This window comes from Chiroxiphia lanceolata, chromosome 9 (genome assembly GCF_009829145.1).
Source record: "Chiroxiphia lanceolata isolate bChiLan1 chromosome 9, bChiLan1.pri, whole genome shotgun sequence".
NCBI classification, from domain to species: Eukaryota; Metazoa; Chordata; class Aves; order Passeriformes; family Pipridae; genus Chiroxiphia; species Chiroxiphia lanceolata.
The window spans coordinates 23005139-23026562 of NC_045645.1; the positions used below are offsets into that span (position 1 = coordinate 23005139).

At 38.9% G+C, this 21424-nt stretch overlaps 2 protein-coding genes across 4 annotated transcripts in view; one reads left to right on the plus strand and one right to left on the minus strand.

Annotated features, from left to right (window-relative positions):
- Positions 1-736: 736 nt before the first annotated feature.
- LOC116790687 (coagulation factor XIII B chain-like) lies at positions 737-11089 on the plus strand. 3 transcript variants are annotated; one of them, XM_032695883.1, is made up of 13 exons: positions 771-864; positions 2214-2397; positions 2529-2729; positions 3237-3422; positions 3865-4041; positions 4178-4354; positions 5525-5704; positions 6041-6133; positions 6790-6972; positions 8607-8810; positions 9197-9379; positions 9723-9964; positions 10439-10868. In XM_032695883.1, the coding sequence occupies exons 3-12, from the start codon at positions 2609-2611 to the stop codon at positions 9932-9934; spliced, it is 1716 nt and encodes a 571-aa protein (XP_032551774.1). In that variant the 5' UTR covers positions 771-864; positions 2214-2397; positions 2529-2608; the 3' UTR covers positions 9935-9964; positions 10439-10868. The 3 variants fall into 3 exon arrangements, with proteins under 3 accessions (XP_032551773.1, XP_032551772.1, XP_032551774.1); XM_032695882.1 differs by lacking the exons at positions 2214-2397; positions 10439-10868 and adding an exon at positions 10962-11089 and having other exon boundaries at positions 737-864; XM_032695881.1 differs by lacking the exon at positions 2214-2397 and having other exon boundaries at positions 737-864.
- Positions 11090-12142: 1053 nt separating this feature from the next.
- CFH (complement factor H) overlaps positions 12143-21424 on the minus strand; it is a 54286-nt gene continuing 45004 nt past the window's right edge. Inside the window, exons 27-36 of the mRNA XM_032696758.1 lie at positions 21153-21326; positions 20417-20593; positions 19650-19823; positions 17821-17997; positions 16757-16933; positions 16429-16602; positions 14604-14786; positions 13099-13299; positions 12629-12820; positions 12143-12484 (exon numbers count right to left, since the gene is read on the minus strand). Coding sequence (XP_032552649.1) covers positions 12468-12484; positions 12629-12820; positions 13099-13299; positions 14604-14786; positions 16429-16602; positions 16757-16933; positions 17821-17997; positions 19650-19823; positions 20417-20593; positions 21153-21326 — 1646 coding nt within the window. The 3' untranslated portion in view covers positions 12143-12467. The remainder of the gene's footprint in view (positions 12485-12628; positions 12821-13098; positions 13300-14603; positions 14787-16428; positions 16603-16756; positions 16934-17820; positions 17998-19649; positions 19824-20416; positions 20594-21152; positions 21327-21424) is intronic.

The window sequence follows — 21424 nt, forward strand, 5'->3', positions numbered from 1 at the left end:
TGTTCTTCCTATCAAGTGCACAATACATACAGGCATGCATCTCATCTGGCTGAAGAGATGGTGTTCATCACAGCATCCTTTTTAATTCTGTTCACTTCTGCCTTGGAATTGTATTTTCTTAGAGAAAGGCTAAAAAAATGAAAACTGTAAAATTATACACTCTCACTCCCAAATTTAAGCATCATATCTCCAATGATGCCATTAATCAGTCACATGATAATGCATTGTAAATGAGGTTAATTTATTTTTTTTTAAATACTTGAAAAGGGCTAGCTGTGTACAACAAAACTCAACAGACAGATAATGATAGTGGCTATGTTCTTAATGTAAGACTCCAGAATTAATATCTATAGAATGCAATTGACTGGTTTATCAGGGGGTAGGCTGGAGGATGGAGGAATTGTCTAGTTCCTCTTATTTCAGCCAAAGTAAATAATCTGATAACAGAATGCCCTTTAAACTTGGAACTCAGAAGTTTGTGAGGGGAACAGTGTTCAATAAGTTTAAATTGTTCCATAAGCTTGTTGCCTGATTTCACTGTAAAATGATAAATTCTGCTCTCTTTGCTGATGGCAAACTATGTCAAATGGAAGTAAAATCCTGCAAGTCTGGTGTTATTGTATTTGGAGAACTAAAATAAATGAAAATTGTTTTTTTCAATTAATTAACTTGTTGCAAAGTACCATAGAAAAGAAGGTATTTGCTTGAATACCTTTGAAAATTCAGTTAATTATTTACAAAAGTAATACTTAGGGAGTTTTCACAGGTGGTAGAAACTCTCGATAGAGACAGTAATGAAGATGAGATTTAAAAGCTGTTTTTTCATCCTAGTCACGATGTGTTCAGGCAAACTCTTTGCAGAAGGTAAATACACTGAATTCTATTGTTATTAAAATACATTGAATCTAGAATATGCATTCTAGGTAAATTAAGTGCAGTAACCTTCATCTCTTTACTGAGTAAACACTGCTTTTTAAAGCACTGTTGTGATATGGCTGATTATTGCAATTCAGCTGTTGCTGATTCCTGCCTAAGCTTCAAAGCTGTAATATTGAAAGGTTCAGACTTCAGTTCAGAAGAGGTTTCTTTTGAAATGTCTTTGAGCTGTTCTGAGGTACTTACACAAATTGAATTCTGTACTATTAAAACATTTTATATATCAAAGTGTCTGGGTGATTGAAGTGTTCTCCCTTTGCCACAAAGCAAACCAGTGGAAGTTAAAGGGAACATGCAGAAATTAATGTGGGGTGGTTCTACATTTCCTATGCCTATTTTCAGCATTGATTAAGATTCCTGGGTTTATATAGTTTATGTACCACTTGAACTGCAGCATATTTGTTGCAACTACCTCTCTTCACTAGACTTTTGTGCTTATGCAAAGCAGTTGAAATTAAACTGATGCCCTTTAGAAAGTCAAAAAGTATGTAGGTAGCAATGTTTTAATTTCGTACAGATCTTAATTACCCTCAGGTTAGGGGTTTGTTTTGTTTTGTTTTGTTTTTTTTATTTAGATGTGATACTGTGGCTGTGTGAGGAAATTATCTGGGCACTTTCTATTTATTAAAACCACTAAATTTGCAGAAAATTCTAACAAATGTAGTAAATCCTAGTGGCATTGAGTGAGGGAGCAATAATTTTTTATTTTTGGTTCTGTGTCAGGTGAATGTAGCAGCGGGAACTTGTGGGAAAATTCTGCTCAATTACGATGAGATTCATAGGTGGCAAATCAGTTTTTAAAACTGAATTCTTTAGATTAGATTCCCTTGGAGAGAATTTTTGAGACCCAGAGGATAAAATTTTAAGAAATCCGTAAGCTTAGCTTTTTTCTTTTTTGTTTGTTAGTTTGTTTTCTGGTTGAGGTTTTATTTGTGTGGTTTAGTTTTTGTTGTTGTTTGGTTGCTTTGGTTTCATTGTTTTTGTTTTCTTAAGTATCTTAATGTCATATTCAGCACTATTTTTTAAAGGTTTTCTTCTGTTACCGGTTTGGGGTTTTTTTATTGCCATTCTGCTTGTTCTTTGCTTACTCTCCACTTCTTTCTTTTCTCTTGACTGTTCCTAAGTTCCTTTTCTTAAGCATATTTAACTCCTGTATTGTCTCCTGGCAGTTTGTCCTACTTTTCTGATAACGTTTGCAGAATTGAGGAGCCAGGGCACAGCTAATCTCGACACTGCTCTCACTGGATTTTACAGTAGGCATTGGTATGTTTGTGCAGCAAAGGATACTCATGCTTCTGGATGAAATAAAGAGTAAAATAAATGTGTCCTGCATCAGTTTTGCCCAGTTCACATTAGGAAGTTTCAATCTACAGCTGATATTCCTGTGAACCTAAAGAACAAAAGCTGATAAAACTGTAATATATCTTAATTTCATCAAGTCTTAAAAGGCTCCTCATTCTTGTAAGTATTCAGAATTTCATTCTCCTTGTTTGAAAGCCCAAATCAGTCAAACTGATATGAACGTTTTTGCATTAACTTATTTAATATCTGGGCTGCGATATTTAGTGAGAAATATGTTTATCTTTTTGCAGGTAAACCTTGTGACTTGCCACACATAGAAAATGGGAAGATTGCCCAGTACTATTACAGTTTCAAAAGTTATTATTTCCCTATGCATAAAGACAAAAAGCTTTCCTATTCCTGCATGGTGGGTTATACAACTGAAACTGGGACTCAAGATGGAAGAATAACTTGTACAGCAAAAGGATGGTCTCCAGTGCCACGATGCTACAGTGAGTTAGCTTTATTCACCTCCTTGTCCTTCTAGCAGGAAAATTTTCTTGTTGGTTTTCCTGGAAAATACAGGAACAGAAGCCACATAGCAGAAGGGATTATTTGTAAAAGCTAGGACAAGGTGAAATCAAACCTTTATGTATATGAACTACATAAGTTTATATATGGAATATTTTTACAATAATATATATTTTAAGGGCTTTTAACCATTTGTGTTCTATAAGAACATCAAGAAAGTTGCCCAGTTTCCTTAGTTTTGGAAAACTAATAAATAGTTGTCCCTCAGATGTATATCCTTTCGAGGCTTTCCTACCTCTAGATTCCTTGGTCGTATTCCATGTTGTTACCATTTGTTCGATGTATTGTTTGATGATTAAAGCAGAGTTTCTTCAACAGGTCAAGAGAACAAGATCAGATCAGTATAGTTGCAAAGCCCTCCTTTTCATTACCAGAGAAGAAAGATGTTCTATTCTTTCTTTCTAACCAAGCTGTTGTCTTTCATTCAGGAAAATGTAGCAAGCCTCTTTTGGAAAATGGCTTTTTTTATGGCACAGAAATGTACTTCAAAATCCATGAGAAATTGCAATACAAATGTAATCCAGGCTATCACACTCCAAGTGGTGGTACTGAAGATACAGTACAGTGTCAACCAGAAGGATGGTCCTTCCAGCCAAGCTGTACTGAAAAATTTGGTAGGATTCTGCATTTTTTCTCCTTTATAATCAGTTGTAGATGTATATAGTTCCACTGTCCTTGCTGTAGCTGTAGGGTCAAAGTGCCTGTATTAGGTTGTCATTTGAATACTCCTGACACAAGTTCTCAGCTGTAGCTCTTGGAAAGAAGTTGTCAGATTTCACATGCTGCTAGTTTTGTGAATTGGTTTAGATACAATTATATGTGGACGGAATCAGTATAGATGAAATCAAATAGTTTCAAATAAATCCATTGCCCTACAAACTTTCTTTCCAAATGATGACTGGAAAACTCATGTAAACAACTGCATTTGTAGTTATTGTTTGCCAAGATTTTGCGCGGGATATGACCCCTTTTAAAGCGTTCCTCAGAAAAATTTTAGATTAATTACTTGAAACGAAGAGAGCAAGTAATATTATGCATATGCTTTATTTATTTAAGAGTCATGTCAAGTGCCCAATTTACATCACGGCAGCTACTTCACAGCCCAGAAGGAGCTTCGAGTGAACGAAACGCTGCTGTACCGGTGCGACGAGGGATATCGTACGGCGGGAGGGAGCGCTACAGAGGCAGCAGTGTGTCTGACATATGGGTGGGCCCTTACTCCAAACTGCACCAGTAGGTCATGGCCTGCAAAATAATTTGGTTTGGAATGTGATTAATTCTACAAGTTAACAAAAGAGACTTGTTTTACCAGCCGTTGGAGGTGGAAAGCCTTCCTCAGCTGGTTTTCACTGCTGTGTTTTCTTCCTAGGAATAACTTGCTCCTCTTTGAGTGCAGTAGCTCATGGAGGTTTCTATCCTGTGAAGAAAATCTATGAAGAGGGAGATGTAGTTCACTTCTTCTGTGACAAACATTATTCTGTCACTGAATTTGACTTAATTCAATGTTATAATTTCGGGTGGCATCCAGACCCTCCTGTGTGTGAAGGTACCTTATTTTTATAGTTTTACTGTGAAAAACTAACACCTTCTTACATCGAATGCTTTTATGAATCCAAAATAAAAATACAGGTTTTTTACCAGTTCCTAGTCTAAACATAAACCAAGTTTTGGCCAAAGGGCAGGGACCCAGGGTAGCAGGAAGGGAGGCAGTGATAAATGGAATTACTTTTCAGTGGGCTCTAGCAACCCAGCAGATACTGCCTCTCACTGTTGTTTCTCTATGTTATGTCCTGGAGAAGCAGGAATGAACAATTACAGGGAATTTATTAGCCCTGAAGCTCACTTAACTGTGTTCAAATTACATGAAGGTTTAACCAAACATGCTTAATCCTGCCCTGTGGGATGGGAACATGCCTCTAAAGAGGAATTAAAAATAAAATTTATAACAAGTTCCTCCTTAGCTTGTGGTACTTTTCAGAGTTGTACAGCCTCACCGAACTTTACATGTTTTCAACAGAATTGACTAAAAGATCATTTGTTCTGAAGACAGAAACACACCTTTAGCAACTGCTGTCAGTTCTCCAGTCATTGGGGGATAATGGAGTCTCAGAAAAGAAACTTTCAAAAGAATGAAAGATCTAGTGAACCAGATGAGATATAGAGCAGAAAGCAGTAGAAATCAACATTTAGATTAGCTTAGACCCCAGCCCTGTATTTATTCTGATGACATAGCAGGAACTTTTCCTGAGCGAGTGCAGAGAAGGTGGGGATGCTCAGGAGGAAGAAAACAAGGCCTAAATCTAGTTGTGAGGATACACTAATTGCAAACTTAATTTGGGGATAGGAAATGGGCTATGATTATTGCTGCTTCTGTAGCATTAGAATTAATACATAACCTGCTTTAAATATTATATGAATGGAGAGTAAAGGAAATCTCTATTTCCTGAAGTCCTTTAAAGAACGTTTTATTAAGTCTATGCAGAGAAATTACAAATTTCTTTATAGCAGTACAATAGCATAGTACCTCTATTTTATATTTGTGGAGTGTAGAATCACTTTTTTGGTCTGGTCTCCCATTTTATTAAGAAAACGGGAGTAAGAAATTACTCTGGATCGGCCAAAAATGCCATTTGAGTGATCAGCTTGCATGGTGTGTAGTAAACTTGATTGTGTACATGGTTTTGGTGAGAAAAGAATATGCATTTTTTATTTTCAGATGTAAAAAATAAATGTCCTCCACCCCCACTTCCTCCTCATGGGCATATCACCACAGTTAGAAGAACATATCATAATGGAGACAAAGTTCGCATACAGTGCCAAAGGACCTTTGAAATAAGAGGATCTGAGGAAATCCAGTGTGAAGAAGGAAAATGGACACCACCCCCTATTTGTATTGGTTAGTACTTTTGTGAAAGAATGACAACTGAATAGAAATGATTCTTCAAACAGTGCTTTAATTTTCTGGAGAGCCCCGGTTTCCATATCTGCAAAACTGTTTGTTTTCCTCTGTTAAAAGGCTTGAGAGGTAAAGTGCTGCATATTTTGCAGTCAATCTGTGGTTCCCAGGTTACAGAGAAAGGATGAGCTAAGTGAGTTCATCTGACATCTGTGACAACTTCCCTGGAAGATCTGGATTATTACATTTTACAAGGCATCAGTGTCTCTTTGTTTTTGTACTTGAAAATGAGTTGTTTCTGAGAAAACTGGTTCTGTGCTTCTGCTCTGGTTACAGGAGCTATGGATAAACAGGAGTCTGAGGCCCCACCATCACTGAAGTCAGATGCAGCAATAAGGGCAAACAAAACACATGGCAATGAAGAAATGAGTAGGTGAACATTCCTTTTCTATTCAAAAAGAACTCTCTAATGCTATTATAGGCATTTTATGACTACTGTCTTTTCCTATAAGACAATTCTTTGGTCTTGAAAATGCTTGCATGTGCTACAGATGTCAGTGTAGCAGTCTCAACTAATTAAATTGTTGCTTGTTTGTAATGATTATAAACTACAATAAGCCTGTTCTGTATTTGTAATTTTATTTCATACATTAGCATTTGCTTTCAATAATTTTTTTACCCATTAATATTATTTGAACATGCAAATTTGGTGTTCCTTTGATTAACAGTTCCAGTGGGGTTTCTTTCATTCATTTTGAACCATACATGGGTGAAACATTTCAAGTAATAAATGGTGTTACAAGTAACAGATGGTCTCATCACAGAAAAAGAACTAATCTGTATTGAATGTAAATCAGAAAGAGTCAAAAGCAGACATAAATGAAGCCTGCAGAGGGAAATAAAATGCATGTCTGTAATTCAGCAACGCAAGTTTAGACTTTCTGAAAATGAAATTTGGAAAAGAAATTTTATTGCTTTACATTTTACTTGTATGTAGTTTTTTGGCTCAGTCTAGTATTGGTCTAATACTTTTACCAGTGTTAACACTGTTCTAATATAACCAAGATCTCCCTACCTCATCTCAGAAATGCAGCAAGACTGTACCTCTCCACCTGTGATTAAAAATGGTGCTGTCCTTGGTCCATTACTGGCAAGTTACAAAACTGGTTCCTCAGTAGAATATGGTTGTCAGCGTTACCACTTTTTGGATGGCCCTAGAACTGTTTACTGTGATCAAGGAAACTGGACAGAACAACCAAATTGCTTAGGTAAGTCTTGTAAGAAAAAGCAAGTTTTGTCACACGTAATATAGAAATGGAAAACTGGAAAGAACCTCTAAATAATCTTTTCATTACCGCCTTTTTTCTTTCATTTGGGTTAATACAGATTCCAGAAATAGAGGGATGAACCAAACCAAATATACCAAGGTGTCTCATGCTAGGTGTCCTCTGGCCTGTTCTTAAAACCCCCTACTAAAATAGATTCCCCTGTTTTCCTGAGTGAGCTTTTCTAGAACACAGCTATCCCTGTTACCTAGGAGGATTTTTCAATTTCTTTCTTCCATATTCTTCATTCAGTTAATTTCTTTCTGTCTTTCAGTGCTGTTCAAAACAATGTCTAGAATCCCACTAGAAATCTACCAATGCTAGCAGGAATACTGCTTCTGGTGATATACTAGAGCTGTTTGTTTATCCTTCCTTCCCTCCTGTAATGAAATAATCCTATTTTACTAACATGCTTTGTTAAATTGGCTCCCTTTTAAATTTGTAAGCTACTGTGAAAATGAAAATAAACGACCAATTCAGTTTTAATTACTTATTTCTAAATGAAGAAAATTTACCTTGTCTGGATTGAAAGGCCCAGGTCAGCATTTTTAACCTGAAGACTGAAATTTAACAAATCCCGTGAAATAATGAAATCCTGTGAGCCTTATTTTTCTCCTAAGCATCCAAATAGCCACATCATCCCTTCCATGTTTTCTGAGATTTCTTTTCAACCCTCACCTAATCAGACCAGAAAGAGCACATGCTGTAGTTAGGTTCAGGAAAATATCCATTCCAGTTTATTTTTATGCTGCAGTCACCAGACTGCCTAATACCTGAGTTCTCCTTGCCTTTTCCTCAGCAAAGCACTAGTAAGGGCCTCTATCAGCCAGTGATTCTCATGGAACTTGTAGAAATTTATAAGTGACCCTCTGTCAGGCTTTATCGAAGTGGTTTCAGAAGTGAATGAGGTTAACCATCTAATGGGAAGCTGATGTCATCCTGATGTGATCCTGGCACTAAGCTTTAAGAAACCTGTCAGAAAGTATCCAAAGCAATATTGACCTTGAATAACCTGAAAAAGCCCAAAGAAGAACACAAAATTTCCAAAATATTTTTGGAAAATCTTGAAATTCTTTTCATGGAGACAAAACAAATTAAAAAGCAAAGAAAAAGGAATTGTCAAATCACTTCTTTAGGGTAGCAGTGTAAACTTACTGTGTATCAGGTACTACCATCCTGAAAGGGCTTACCAAACCTGTCAGTCAAATCTGACAGGTTAATTTTGATGGACGGCTATTTTCATATAAAAAGTCCTTTCCAGTTACAGTAAAGAAGATTTTTTCTTTTTCAGTGGTAAACCTATGCTGCCATATCTTTACAAATGCATGTAAAATCCAAATTTTGTCATAAGCATGTGTTTCCTGTGATTTACTGTTCCCAGTTTAGACTTCCTTTTGCATGTTTTTTTTTTTGCTACATCAGCCCATTTCTTTAGATTTGTATTTTTTATGCATCAATAGTTCTTTTCTTTTTCTCGCAAGATTCAGAAACATTTTAGAACTATTGATTTGGATTTCTTTCTTTGATCCTCCAAAATGGAGCTAAGAAATCACTTAAGGTTGTTTTTTATTTCCTAGAACCATGCACTCTTAATGTAACTGATATGGACAGCAACAACATAGAGTTGAAATGGAGACAGGAAGAGTTAATTTTCCTACATGGAGATCTCATAGAGTTTGAATGTAAACAGGGATATAATTTTCTCCACACTACCATTCTGTCTCCTGGGAGGACACAGTGTGACCATGGCAGACTGAAATATCCAAAATGTGTTATGCAAGGTAAAACAATAATTTTTTATTGCCTTCCTTTTTAATGAATCAGTCTTAGCTCTGTTTAGAAACAATTTGCTTTGGCAGTGCAGGCCTACAGTCTGTTGTAAATAATACATGTTTAGGCTTCAACAACACAGATATGCACAGATATCTTGCACAAGACAACTCTCTTGTTTAATACATCCAAGCATGGGAAAATGATTCACATTCCTGTGATGGGCAAGGCTGTGGAAAGGAGGGAGAACCTCTTCTCCAAGCCCAGAGGACTGAAAGCTCTGTAGAAAGACAACTATAAAAATAAATCCTTTGTGTGCCCCCAATTTCTGGTAAAGCTGCTGCTTTGTTAGTTTCTTATGCTGAATGTTTCTCAATTGTTTTTCATGTTATTCCAGCTCCTACAGAAAAATGTGACTCTCCACCATCTATTGCAAATGGAGCTCTTATTCTCCCACCACTGACCCAGTATGACAGTGGTTCCTCAGTTCAGTATAGTTGCTCTAACTATCATTTTTTGGAAGGATCTGAGAGAATCTACTGTTCTAAAGGGCAGTGGACTTTGCCACCAGTTTGTATAGGTAGGTGTGATAAGATAAATCAGCTCCTATTTCTCTATATAATTCACAGACTCAGAACATTTGGGAAGTGACCTGTAAAGGCCATCCCCTAAAGTCCATCCCCCCTGCAATAAGCAGGGATATCTTCAGCTGGATCAGGTTGCTCAGAGTCCTGTCCAGCCTGACACTGAATGTTTCCACGAATGGGGAATGACCTCTCTGGGAAAGCTGATCCAGTATTTTACAACCTTCATTGTAAAAATGTCTTCCTTACATCTAGGCTGAATTTAGTTTAAAACCATTACCTTCTGTCTTATTGCTACAGCCCCTACTAAAAAGTCTGTCTTCATCTCTCTTCCTTTAGAACCATGTACTTTGTCAAAAAATGAAATGGAGAAAAATAATGTGCTGCTGCAAGGCTTCTATGCAAATCAGGTTTACTTTTACCACGGGGATTATGTTGGATTTTACTGTAAACAGAACCATTTTGGAGCAGAATCCGGTACAACTTTATTTCAAGTACAGTGTAAGAGAGGACAGCTGACATATCCGAGGTGTGTTGAAAGAGGAAAATAAGTCTGGACTCCAGGAAAGGCTATAGGAAAGGTATGTACATGTTCTTTTTCTGCTGTTACCACCTGAATTAAGATGGCCTATATTTTCAAGATCACTACAGTCAGCTTTGAGAAATGAGTGTTCAGTTGCATTGCTGGGTCTGAGCTGAAGGGGGAGGGAAGTGCAAGTGCTTTGTGGTGTGAGGATTAGCAGTGCAGCAGAAGGATGCAAGATTGGCATACACGTGGAAAATTTGGGATGAAGGAGTTTTACAAGGCCTACAGTGCTCAATTTGGGGATGCATCACAATCTGCAGGACTTGAGCCACGACAAGAAGACGCTGAGCAAAGTAGTGCCCTTTGCGAGGATTCTGATAGCATGAGTGATTTTGTGACTACAGAGTATGCCTAAATGGAGATTTAATTTCATGCCCTTCGAATGGATGTATAGCTGTTCTTTGACAGTGAGAAAGAAGAGGCTTGTTACTTTGTACATCTTAACAGCATCTCATGTCTCCTTTCACAGGTAAGGAGACTCTAAAGGACAAGGTTTGAGGAACAAGATAAACGAGAAAGTATTAAAAAAATTCTTTAAGGGATCTATAAGACCATTTAAAACATAATAATATGCAAATTTTACTGAGTTGTTAAAATATTAAGAGTGATAATTCAGAATATTAAAATATCCAATCCAACTACTTCGTATGATTTCCTATGACACTTATATATGGGTATCCTTAAGGCTCTGCCTGTGAACATGTGTGAGTGAAGATATGAAGAAAATTCAGGAATGTGGACAATGTTTGCCTTGCACCCATTTTAGCTGGTTTTAATAAAATAGCCACTATAAGGGTTTCTTCTGTATTTTATGTCTAAACTCCATCTGTCTGTGAAATCAGTGCATGTATGGTGTTCTGTATGGGTTTCCAAGGTTTTTGCAAGTGTTACATGAATAAATAAAACAAAAAAGAAATTAAAGCATTTGAGAAATAGATAAATTCTGCTTATTTAAGCAAAACCCTGTATAGATTGTAATTTCTGTTTTCCAGTTAAGTTCTCATTTCTGTGGTACATAACTGAGGAATCTGACTTTGGTCTTGGTATAAATTCATGGATCAGGGCAATTCCTGTAACAGTTCAAGTTTTGAGTGTTGGATGTGCTGCTTCAGACTGCCCTGTTTTAACCGACATAAGCTTGTGTCCCAGGGAAGTTTCAACAACTTATATTGGCTTTAAAATATTTCATGTAATGAAGTTGGGCCTGATGCCCAGACTCATTTCTTTTGAGAAGCTCTGGATGAAGCATAAGAATATTTGCTAAATGTAAAAATACCCTTCTCTTTAAAGAGCAAACTGGGGAAAAGAGAGAGAGAGGGATTAGAAGTCAGTTGCTGGAACATCTTTTGGAAGCAGAATTCCTTTACTCCTGCCTGCCACTTCCTCTGAATAGGCTGAATGTGCATCTGTTAGCAGAGAGCAGGATGAGGCAGACTGCAGACATGAAGACAGCATCTTGTTACTGAAGTTTGAGAATGCTTCGAGTACTTGAGCTTCATGTGGGCCTGCTGTCACTAATCACCCTTTTAGTCACACACCACATTTTTTGTATGTATTGTTTTAATGTTAGTGTAGCAGTAGAATATCTTCTTCTGACCCTTGATGTCCCTGCAACTGTCACTAGGTCAGCTGCAGCTTTCCTAACGTTATCCATACATGCCAAGTCAATGCCATGGACAGCTCAGCTTAGTCTGTTTTTGCCTCAAACTCCTGTACATTGATTTCTTTTCTGCTTCAAGATCTATGTGAAGTCCTGAATTCATCAAGCCAGTCTTGGTGTTTTTCTTCCTGAAGACCAAACTTGAATATTCTTGTGCTTGTAAGATTCTGTCCTTCAAGCCTGTAAGCTTTTCTGGATTTCTCTATGACTCCCAAGCAATCCCACCTACTAGTCTCCTAAAAAAGTCAAAATCATGCTCTCCTAGGGCGCCTGATTTGTACTCTACTTGCTTTCCTCTCTCCCCTCGGAATCATGAACTCCATTAGCACACAGTTACCACAGCAAGGCTGCTGCTGCTTTCCACAAGCACTTTGTCCTTGTTTGTGAAGAGCAGATGGAGCTGTGGGCTCCACTTACTTGCTCCTCCTGATCAGCTACTCAGGACACTCAGCTGTGACCCCAGGGTAGTTTCCAGGCAAGCATGTGGAGAAGAAAGTAGGAATAGACAAGTGCTGAGAATCAAATTACTCACAAGCTTTAATTCTTGTCTCAGTATGCCATCAAAGCCAGCCTATTTCAGGACACAATTGTTAATAAAAATAACAGTGATATCAGTATAGAGGGAATAAAATGGAAGCACAACCATTTGGATGTGGATAATATGCAAAACCAATCATCCAATAATAAAAATAATATAACAAATTCCAAGGCAGAACATTGTCTAAGCTGCAAACAGAGCACAGCAAAATGGGAAACACCAGGGAAAATTGAGCTCAAATCACTGGGTTGGCTCAGGGCTCTTGCATTTCCACAGCTGGCTCTTTCATGCCATTTCCATTTATCCAAACCACGATTCTGTGTAAAGACAAAAAAGGGGGAAAGTCATGAATACCAATCCTCAGGCACCACAGAGGCTCCTCAGAGCAGTGGTCAGGCAATTTCATCAAAACTGCCTCCTACAACTCCCACCCTGTGTCCTCAGCACTGTGCACTTACATTGACATGTAGGATATGTAATCACTCCATCCAGGCACTGTGCTCTAAATTTCTCAGCTCTTGAAACTTGTCGGTATCCGCTTTTGCATTCAAAGAAAATAAAATCCCCAGAGCGATAGGTGGAAGTTCTTGATTGGTGTGACTGTAGTTGAATATTGTTGCTTTCCATATGGTCCGTACTCACTGTACAGCTCCCTGCAAAAAAGGACTTTCATTATTTGCCTGTAGATCTCACACTGGACAACTGAGGCTGTGAAACCATTGTGCCCTTTCCCCAGCAGTCTTTCCAGCTCAGGAATGCTGGCCAATGGCTTCTTGCTGCCCCTCCCTGCCTGTAGCTTACAACAGAGTTCTGCACTCTGGCTCCTCCCCAGGCACTTCCCCAGGAAAGGGAAAGGCTTTTTGCTCCCCTTTCAGCACTAAAAATACAACAACACAGCAGCTAATCTGTGCCTGAAGAGGAGATGACTTACTGCCCGGCCTGCATCGTGGGTAATCCAACACCCCCTCCACACACTGGACTCTGTAGTGGGAAGGCTCTTGCTCTTTCACATATCCTGCTTTACAGTCAAATTCAATATAGTCACCCGATGTGGAATTCAGCTTGGTTTCTCTGGACCATTTCAGCTCAACATTGTTTCTGTCCATGTCTTCTTCTGATGCTGTACAGGCCACTTGAAAAATTGAAGAGAAGAGTGTCAGCATTTCATACAGGCACACCACTGTTTTGCCCCTAGAGCCTACAGAAGTTGTTTGCATCAAAAAATCCTTCCAGCTATTTACTCTCATCCTCTGTTACTTGCCACAGAAAAGACATTCACAGCCAGACTAAAAGGGAAAAAAGATCATGGCTGAGATGCCACACAGAGCTGTGGAGAAGCCTTTTCAGTCTGACAGTCACACAGGGCAAGAATGGTGCACAGGTGAGGAAGGCACCAGGCACCAATGAACTTGACCACTTGTTTTTTGAGATCCTTCCCTTCTGCTCTGTACTTCTCTAAATTTATTTTCTCATTACCATGTCACAGATGCACACCTGGATGTCACCAGAACTGCCACACACTCAGATCGCTCCTCCTTGTTCACAGCCTGCTGCCTGTAGCAGCATCCCCAGCTTGGGAGCCCTCAGGAGCTTTGCACAGAGGTGGAGATCCCCTCATAGCCAAAGTCCTCTCCTTGCAGACCTCCTGGCAGCAGAAAGGACTACACGAGCTAACTTTCAGAGAAACTCTTTGGGGATAAAAGAAGGGCTTGCTACTGTTCTGCCCTGCCAGCATCACAGCCCCAGCACAAATGCTGCTGCACAAGTTCTGCCCTCAGGGTCTGAGAAAAAGAAGAGAAGAGCAGTCACACAGCCTTTGGCCACCCAGCACATGCTTCCACATACCTAGGCAAACGGGGGGGCTTGACCACTGCCCATCAGTACAAGTGATATACTGAGATCCTCTCAAGACATACAGGCAACTAAGTAATAAATAATAAGTAATAAATAATGCTGATTTACAGACTATGGGATACTATTTAATGTTTCCAGTCAAAACTGAGACTCCATTATGCAATATACTACACAAACAAATAAGCACACAACTCTTGAGAGACTACCTGAAAGTTTTATATGCCATCTTAGATCACTCTGTGTAAATAAAAAGACTGCAGTTGCTTAACTACACTTTCTTTAGTAACTTATGTTCTATTGCTTTACTGCAGTTACCTGTTCATGATAATCTTACGTAAATAACAGCATCCTCCTGCTAATGATGAGTGCAAATGCATAACACAGTAAGACATAATAAAACAAATAGTACTGTTGCAATGGTAGTGACAGGAAAAGGTAATGGCTTTTCCTGACTCTTCATTCACAACATGATTTTGAACATAACATATCTGCAAATATGTAATGTTAATTGTGACAATATCTGTGATGTATTAGCTTACAGGGAATTACAGACTTCTCATAAGTAGTGTTAAAGTAGATTACCAATGCAAGAGGGAGGAGGTGACCACTGTCCATCAACACATTCTATTTCCTTTGATCCAACCAATTTAAATTCCATTTTACACTCATACTGCTTTCTGTCCCCATGTTGATACTGTTCCTCAGAGCCACCAGCAACATTTCCATTGGTAATTTCAGGGGGAGGTCCACAGCCTCTGGCCTTCACTGAAATCAAGAGATCAAATCTATGCTCTGAACTCAGTACTTTAAGCACAGTAAAGTACAATATAAAACACATTGAATTTGTTGTTTAAAGTTAAGAAAAATCAGTGGAACAGGTTAAACGGATCATTGATTTATGCCTTTGAATATCTGGATTCATGTTGGGCTGGAGATCACAAACAGATATGTGTGATCCTGGCTCACTCATGTCTCTTACTTCCATGCACTGTCAATGCCTGCTATGATAGAAGAAGTGCTTTATAAAACCAACCAAGTTTTAAGAGAAAAAAAGTATTCATCATCATCATGGCTAGGCTTCGCAAACTAAGATTTGGGAAGGGCTCTACCCACGTTTGTTACAAGGAAAAAAAAAAAGTATTACAAGGATGGCAACTTTAGTATTCTTAAAAAAAAAAAAAAATTGACAATTCTGCAAGTAATAACAACCTGTGTTCTAAAAATCACATAGCAAGTGATCTATATAGGGCATAAAAAAGGAATTCAGTTTTGATGGAGTGAATGGAACTCCTATTAAGGGAATTGATGGAGTGGGAAGAAAGGGAAGTCAGAAATATGAGGTCCCTTCATCCTCTCAAGCTTCATGAAAGCCCATGCGCCTCATGAAAGGGCGTAGCACCAGCACAAGAAACTCTTTTCAGATGCCAGTAAGTTGTATTCTACCTTAAAAAGGATAAGTACAGAGGTATATATTTTTCCTTCGGCATGAATTGATTCATCCTACTAGATGAAGCTAAAGAATTTCACAGGAAAATCCTTCACTGGATTTCTTTTGCTTGGGTCCAGTTCTGTGCCATCTCCAGCCCAGCTTTTTTTTTCTTCAATATCATGTGATTAGAAAAAAGAACATAGGATACAGTATCTGAGGGGTATCAACATTAGGCAGTGGCAAAACATAGGACATTAAGGATATAGTAAGAAAGGACATTACTCAACTGAATCACTCCTGGCTGCCATATTGCACCTTATTTATGCATATTTGAATAATAAATAATTTTTCAAACATTACAATCAATAACCTGATTACTATTTTGTGCAAGCCATTTGCCAACTCGCTTTCAGTCACTGCAGAACTTCATAACTTCATATTGCATAACCAAAGCTCGCAGAAATTCCAACACTGAAAGCTCAACTGTTGAGAATCTTTCACACAAAATAGGAAAACACCATGAAATGATCCCAAGAGGTCTAGTTCTTGGCCTTTTAGAGATAAAGGCAGGATGGTTGCTTTTTGGCACAAGACTGGTTTATAGAAAGTGTCTGCAGAAGTGTTCAGGACCAAGGCATCCTCATTCCTTGGGGGGTTGGCACCTTGTGGTGCCTCTGTCTGGGGGAGGTGGCCTGGGGCCGCTTTTGGGGGGAGTGGAGGAAAAGCCAGACTGGATTTCCACTGGAGTACAGAATGGAGGAAAACCCGGACTGGATTTTAGCCAGAGCATGGAATGGGGGGAAACCCAGACTTGATTTTTCCTGCGTACGGAATGGGGGAAAACCCGGACTGGATTTAAAAAAAAAAAAATTAAAAAAAAAAATCAAGAGTTGGACTTGATGATCTCAGAGCTCCTTTCCAACCTGGCTGATTCTATGATTCTATTTCCTACTGCGATAAAGTTAACAAAATAATTGCCTTTACACACTGGTGGTGATGGAAACCATCCGAAGGAGTAGCACTGAACAGAGGCAGGTCCCACTCTTACAAATTTGTTTGCACAGATAAATTTCACAACATCTCCATTGGGGTATTTACCCTTCTTGGGACAAAAATCTCCATTGGGCAATGTCAGCATTGCACATTCTATTACTACAAAGACAAAATATTTTAATATATAATGTGCACCCTACAGAAAGTACATGAAATGCTACTGATTAGAACAAAACCAAAGAAAGTCTTCAAGAAAAAAGGTTCACAGAGTGCATACAGAGTTAGGCTAATTAACAAACACAAAAATATTCACCGAGGCACTCGGGTGCTGGACTCCATTCACCATTTATGCCACACCTTGTGGTATCAGTTGGCATATTATTTGCAGTTTCATATCCTTCCAAACATGAATACTGAATTGTATCTTCAGGCATGAACACATTTTTATTTGTGTGGTGAATCAAAATGTCCTCTGGTGCTTTACATGATTCTGTAGAGTAAAACAAAGTGCATTTTGTTATCCAGAAACATGGTCCTTTGGAAGCATCATCCCTGTCGATATATTTGAAACATTACTAATTCTACATTGCCAGAATATTCATGTAGAATATGCAGTATGTTCACATATTATCTATTGCAATAATCTTCAGAAATATGTGTCTAGAAGTAATATTTAGCATAAATACTTCTTGCCTAGGTTCAATTATTTCCTTCTGCTACATATTATTATTATTTTTGGTGTCATAGCAAATGGTTTGTACTCCTGTTGCCGTGATCATTTGTGAGGGGTCAGAAAAGAAGCCGCAAAGTCCTAGGTAAAGACAGTGTGAAATAAAAGGACAAGATAAAATAGCAGCTAAAGTTGGTCAATATTATGAGCCTCAGCATCCCAACAATGGAAAATTAAGTCTTTTAATATATTACACCCCTGGTCAGGAGAGGAAAGAAGTTCCAAATAAAGAATCCTATTTGTCTCTAGTTTGGTCATATTTAAAGAAAGTTCTTGGCTGAATGCCTTGCTTCACAGGCATTTCTTCATAAATTGGGAGTAAATTTGAGCAAATGCACTTTTTTTCATGTAAGAATCACCAAACAGTCAGTTCGGTGCTAAAGAGATCCAAATTTTAATGCTAAAGAGATCCAAAAAGATAGGTCACCAAGAAGACTCTAGATTTTCCCCACCTTACTCAATACCTTTATGTTTTCTCTCTGTATGTCCTAGAGCCTGAGAATGATTAACTTCTGAAGGATCAGAGATTTGAGTCTCTGCCCAGTAAGAAAACTCCACCAATCTGGATGGCGAAACTCTGAGTCCACAGGACACCATTTCTATGACGGGGACAATGGTAGGGAGCTCTGATACGTTTAGGTACTCACTGATGCATTTTGGAGGTGGAGTCCAGCCATTTTCTTGGCACTGTGTCACTCCTTCGTCCTGTCCTCCTGCAGTTACAAAGCCAGTATTACATCTATACGGGGCCACTTCCCTTAAACGGAACTCGGTTCTTGACGTGGTGAAATAACCATTCTCAAAATAGTTATTCTGGCATCTTACTGAAAGAGACAGACAAAATTTCTCACAAGTGAAATACTGCTAAACTGCATGCTTATAAATCACAGTAGAAGGAAGACAAAAGAAGCAGCATTCTAGGAGTTAGACCATTTAATTTTAAGAGCACATGAAGTTTGGCTTCGGCGCTGAGCTCTCTTCTTGGGGGACACAAACAGGGATGGACAGGGGTTTGATTTGCAGCAATCCTGCAAGCTTCCCAAACTGCATGTCCACGTCTGGTCTTCACTAGAAATGAAACTCATGTTGGGCCTGCACAGCACTGTGCATGCACGGAGAGCACCTCCTGTCCATACTGCAAGGCAGGGGCACAGCACTGCAGTGTGCAGGTGTCCCCTCAGTCCTGCCACGGAGAAGTCATTCAGAGTGCACATACTGCAGGACCAAAGCAAATCTCTACCAAAGGCCCCCTTCTTGCAAAATAAAACACTAGTGCAGACAGACCCAATGTTGTAACTGATTTCCTGTCACTTGGAATACATTGTTTAAGCCATTTAATATTACCTAAACATTAATGTTTAATATATTGTTTAATACCTTGTTAATTGAATATATTGTTTATATAGAATGTTTGATCCATTGTTAATATATAATGTTTAATACATTTTTTAAATGGATGGAAATCAGTTGCCATGGTTGGCTGTTTTGGTCTTGCATTCTGAAAGAAAACATGCACAGAGTATTAAATTCTTTACTACTTATCATTCTGTCAAGGAGCGTCTTCATTTTAAGAAATTAACACTACAACAAATAGAAATATTTTCATACTAGAGAGCCAAGTAAACAAGGATATAAAAAAGCCCAAAACCCACAGCACTTTGAAGAACACTAGAGGATGTATTTATTGTTGGGAGCAGGGTGAATGATACTGTAGTGCAACACCTGCAAAAGTTTAAATTTCACAGTGATGCCCATAATTGGCTAACACTAGGAATCAGAAAATTTCATTTGTCTTGCTCATTGCTAGGTCAAAATCTCAGTGGGTGGCAATCCAAAACATTAGATGGTAAGAGTCTCTATCAGTGTGGAATTGTTGCCTAAAAAACTATTCTTACAGTCCAAGAAAAGTTATATTGAATTATTTCTTTGTCCATAGGAAATAATTGTCTAAATATTTAAAGCTCCTGTGAGATATTAGAGCAATTTCAGGCTTGGTGCAAGTCAGGAACAGAAGCTGGAAAGGAACTGGAGAGGTAACCTTCCTATTACTCCCACCTGCCAGTATGATGCCAATGGGAAAGGAAGCAAGAGGAACAAGGAGCAGGTGGCACAGAGAGAAGCCTGAAAGGAGTCTGTGCAAGGGAAATGATTGCTATTTACGACTGCACAGCTATACTAGAACAAGATTTCACTAGGGAAGACAAAGGGATTATGACTCGCATCCCAGAGCTCACATCCTATATGTGGAGGAGCCACGTGTGGCTGTTTTACAGGGGTACACTCTGCGTGTCTTATAGTGACTGACCTCAGCAGCACAGGGACACGGGAGCTGTGGAGGACAGGTGAGACAATCACAGCACTGCCCTTCCATTGTACAGAACCTTGACTTAGAGTTACTAAGCAGTAGTGATGGGTCACATGACGATGTGTTTACTGCTTTTAGACAGAAACCTCAACAAAATACAAGCACACTCACTTTCACGGATACATCTGGGATGAGGAGACCAGCCATTCCTTGTGCATGTGACGACTTTATGCTCAGCATGGAAATCATTGTTGCAGGCATATGTAGTTCTTTCACCTTCTTTGTAAAAATCCATCTGGTGTCTTGGGAAATAACCATTTATCAGCTGGCTGGTATAACATATGTCTAAAGAAGAAAGGAAGAACATTTTTCTAAAGAAGAAGGAAGTACATTTTTATATAGAAGAAAGGAAGTACATTTAAAACCAGTAATTTCTACAGCAAGAACTGAGGTAAAATAATTCTTAGGAAGACAGTTACTAAAAAACAGTCCTATACCCCTGGTCAGGAGAGGAAAGAAGTTTCAAATAAAGAATCCTATTTGTCTCTAGTTTGGTCACATTTAAAGAAAGTTCTTGGCTGAATGCCTTGCTTCACAGGCATTTCTTCATAAATTGGGTGTAAATTTGGGCAAATGTACTTTTTATCAGGTAAGAATCACCGAAAAGTCAGTGATTACCATTTACTTAATGCTAAAGAGATCCAAAAAGATAGGTCACCATGAAGACTCTAGATTTTCCCCACCTTACTCAATACCTTTATGTTTTCTCTCTGTATGTCCTAGAGCCTGAGAATGATTAACTTCTGGAGGATCAGAGATTTGAGTCTCTGCCCAGTAAGAAAACTCCACCAATCTGGATGGCGAAACTCTGAGTCCACAGGACACCATTTCTATGATGGGGACAATGGTGGGGAGCTCTGACACGTTTAGGTACTCACTGATGCATTTTGGAGGTGGAGTCCAGCCATTTTCTTGGCACTGTGTCACTCCTTTGTCTTGTCCTCCTGCAGTTACAAAGCCAGTATTACATCTATACGGGGCCACTTCCCTTAAACGGAACTCGGTTCTTGACGTGGTGAAATAACCATTCTCAAAATAGTTATTCTGGCATCTTACTGAAAGAGACAGACAAAATTTCTCACAAGTGAAATACTGCTAAACTGCATGCTTACAAATCACAGCAGAAGGAAGACAAAAGCAGCAGCATTCTAGGAGTTAGACCATTTAATTTTAAGAGCACATGAAGTTTTGCTTCTGCACTGAGCTCTCTTCTTGGGGGACACAAACAGGGATGGACAGGGGTTTGATCTCTACCAAAGCCTGAAAGGAGTCTGGCAAGGGAAATAATTGCTATTCACGACTGCACAGCTATGCTAGAACAAGATTTCACGAGGGAAGACAAAGGGATTATGACTCCCATCCCAGAGCTCACATCCTATATGTGGAGGAGCCACGTGTGGCTGTTTTACAGGGGTACACTCTGCGTGTCTTATAGTGACTGACCTCAGCAGCACAGGGACACGAGAGCTGTGGAGGACAGGTGGGACAATCACAGCACTGCCTTTCCATTGTACAGAACCTTGACTTAGAGTTACTAAGCAGTAGTGATGGGTCACATGACGATGTGTTTACTGCTTTTAGACAGAAACCTCAACAAAATACAAGCACACTCACTTTCACGGATACATCTGGGATGAGGAGACCAGCCATTCCTTGTGCATGTGACGACTCTATGCTCAGCATGGAAATCATTGTTGCAGGCATATGTAGCTCTTTCACCTTCTATGTAAAAACCCATCCGGCCTCTTGGGAAATAACCATTTATCAGCTGGTTGGCATAACATATGTCTAAAGAAGAAAGGAAGTACATTTTTCTAAAGAAGAAGGAAGTAAATTTAAAACCAGTAACTTCTACAGCAAGAACTGAGGTAAAATAATTCTTGGGA

Bases quoted from the DNA above. Each gene is read 5' to 3' on its own strand.
- LOC116790687 (XM_032695882.1), top strand. From the start codon at position 795: ATGAAGATGAGATTTAAAAGCTGTTTTTTCATCCTAGTCACGATGTGT. The intron at 2,730-3,236 runs GTGAGTTAGCTT...TCTTTCATTCAG, and splicing joins TCCAGTGCCACGATGCTACA to GAAAATGTAGCAAGCCTCTT. The intron at 6,134-6,789 runs GTAGGTGAACAT...ACCTCATCTCAG, and splicing joins ACATGGCAATGAAGAAATGA to AAATGCAGCAAGACTGTACC.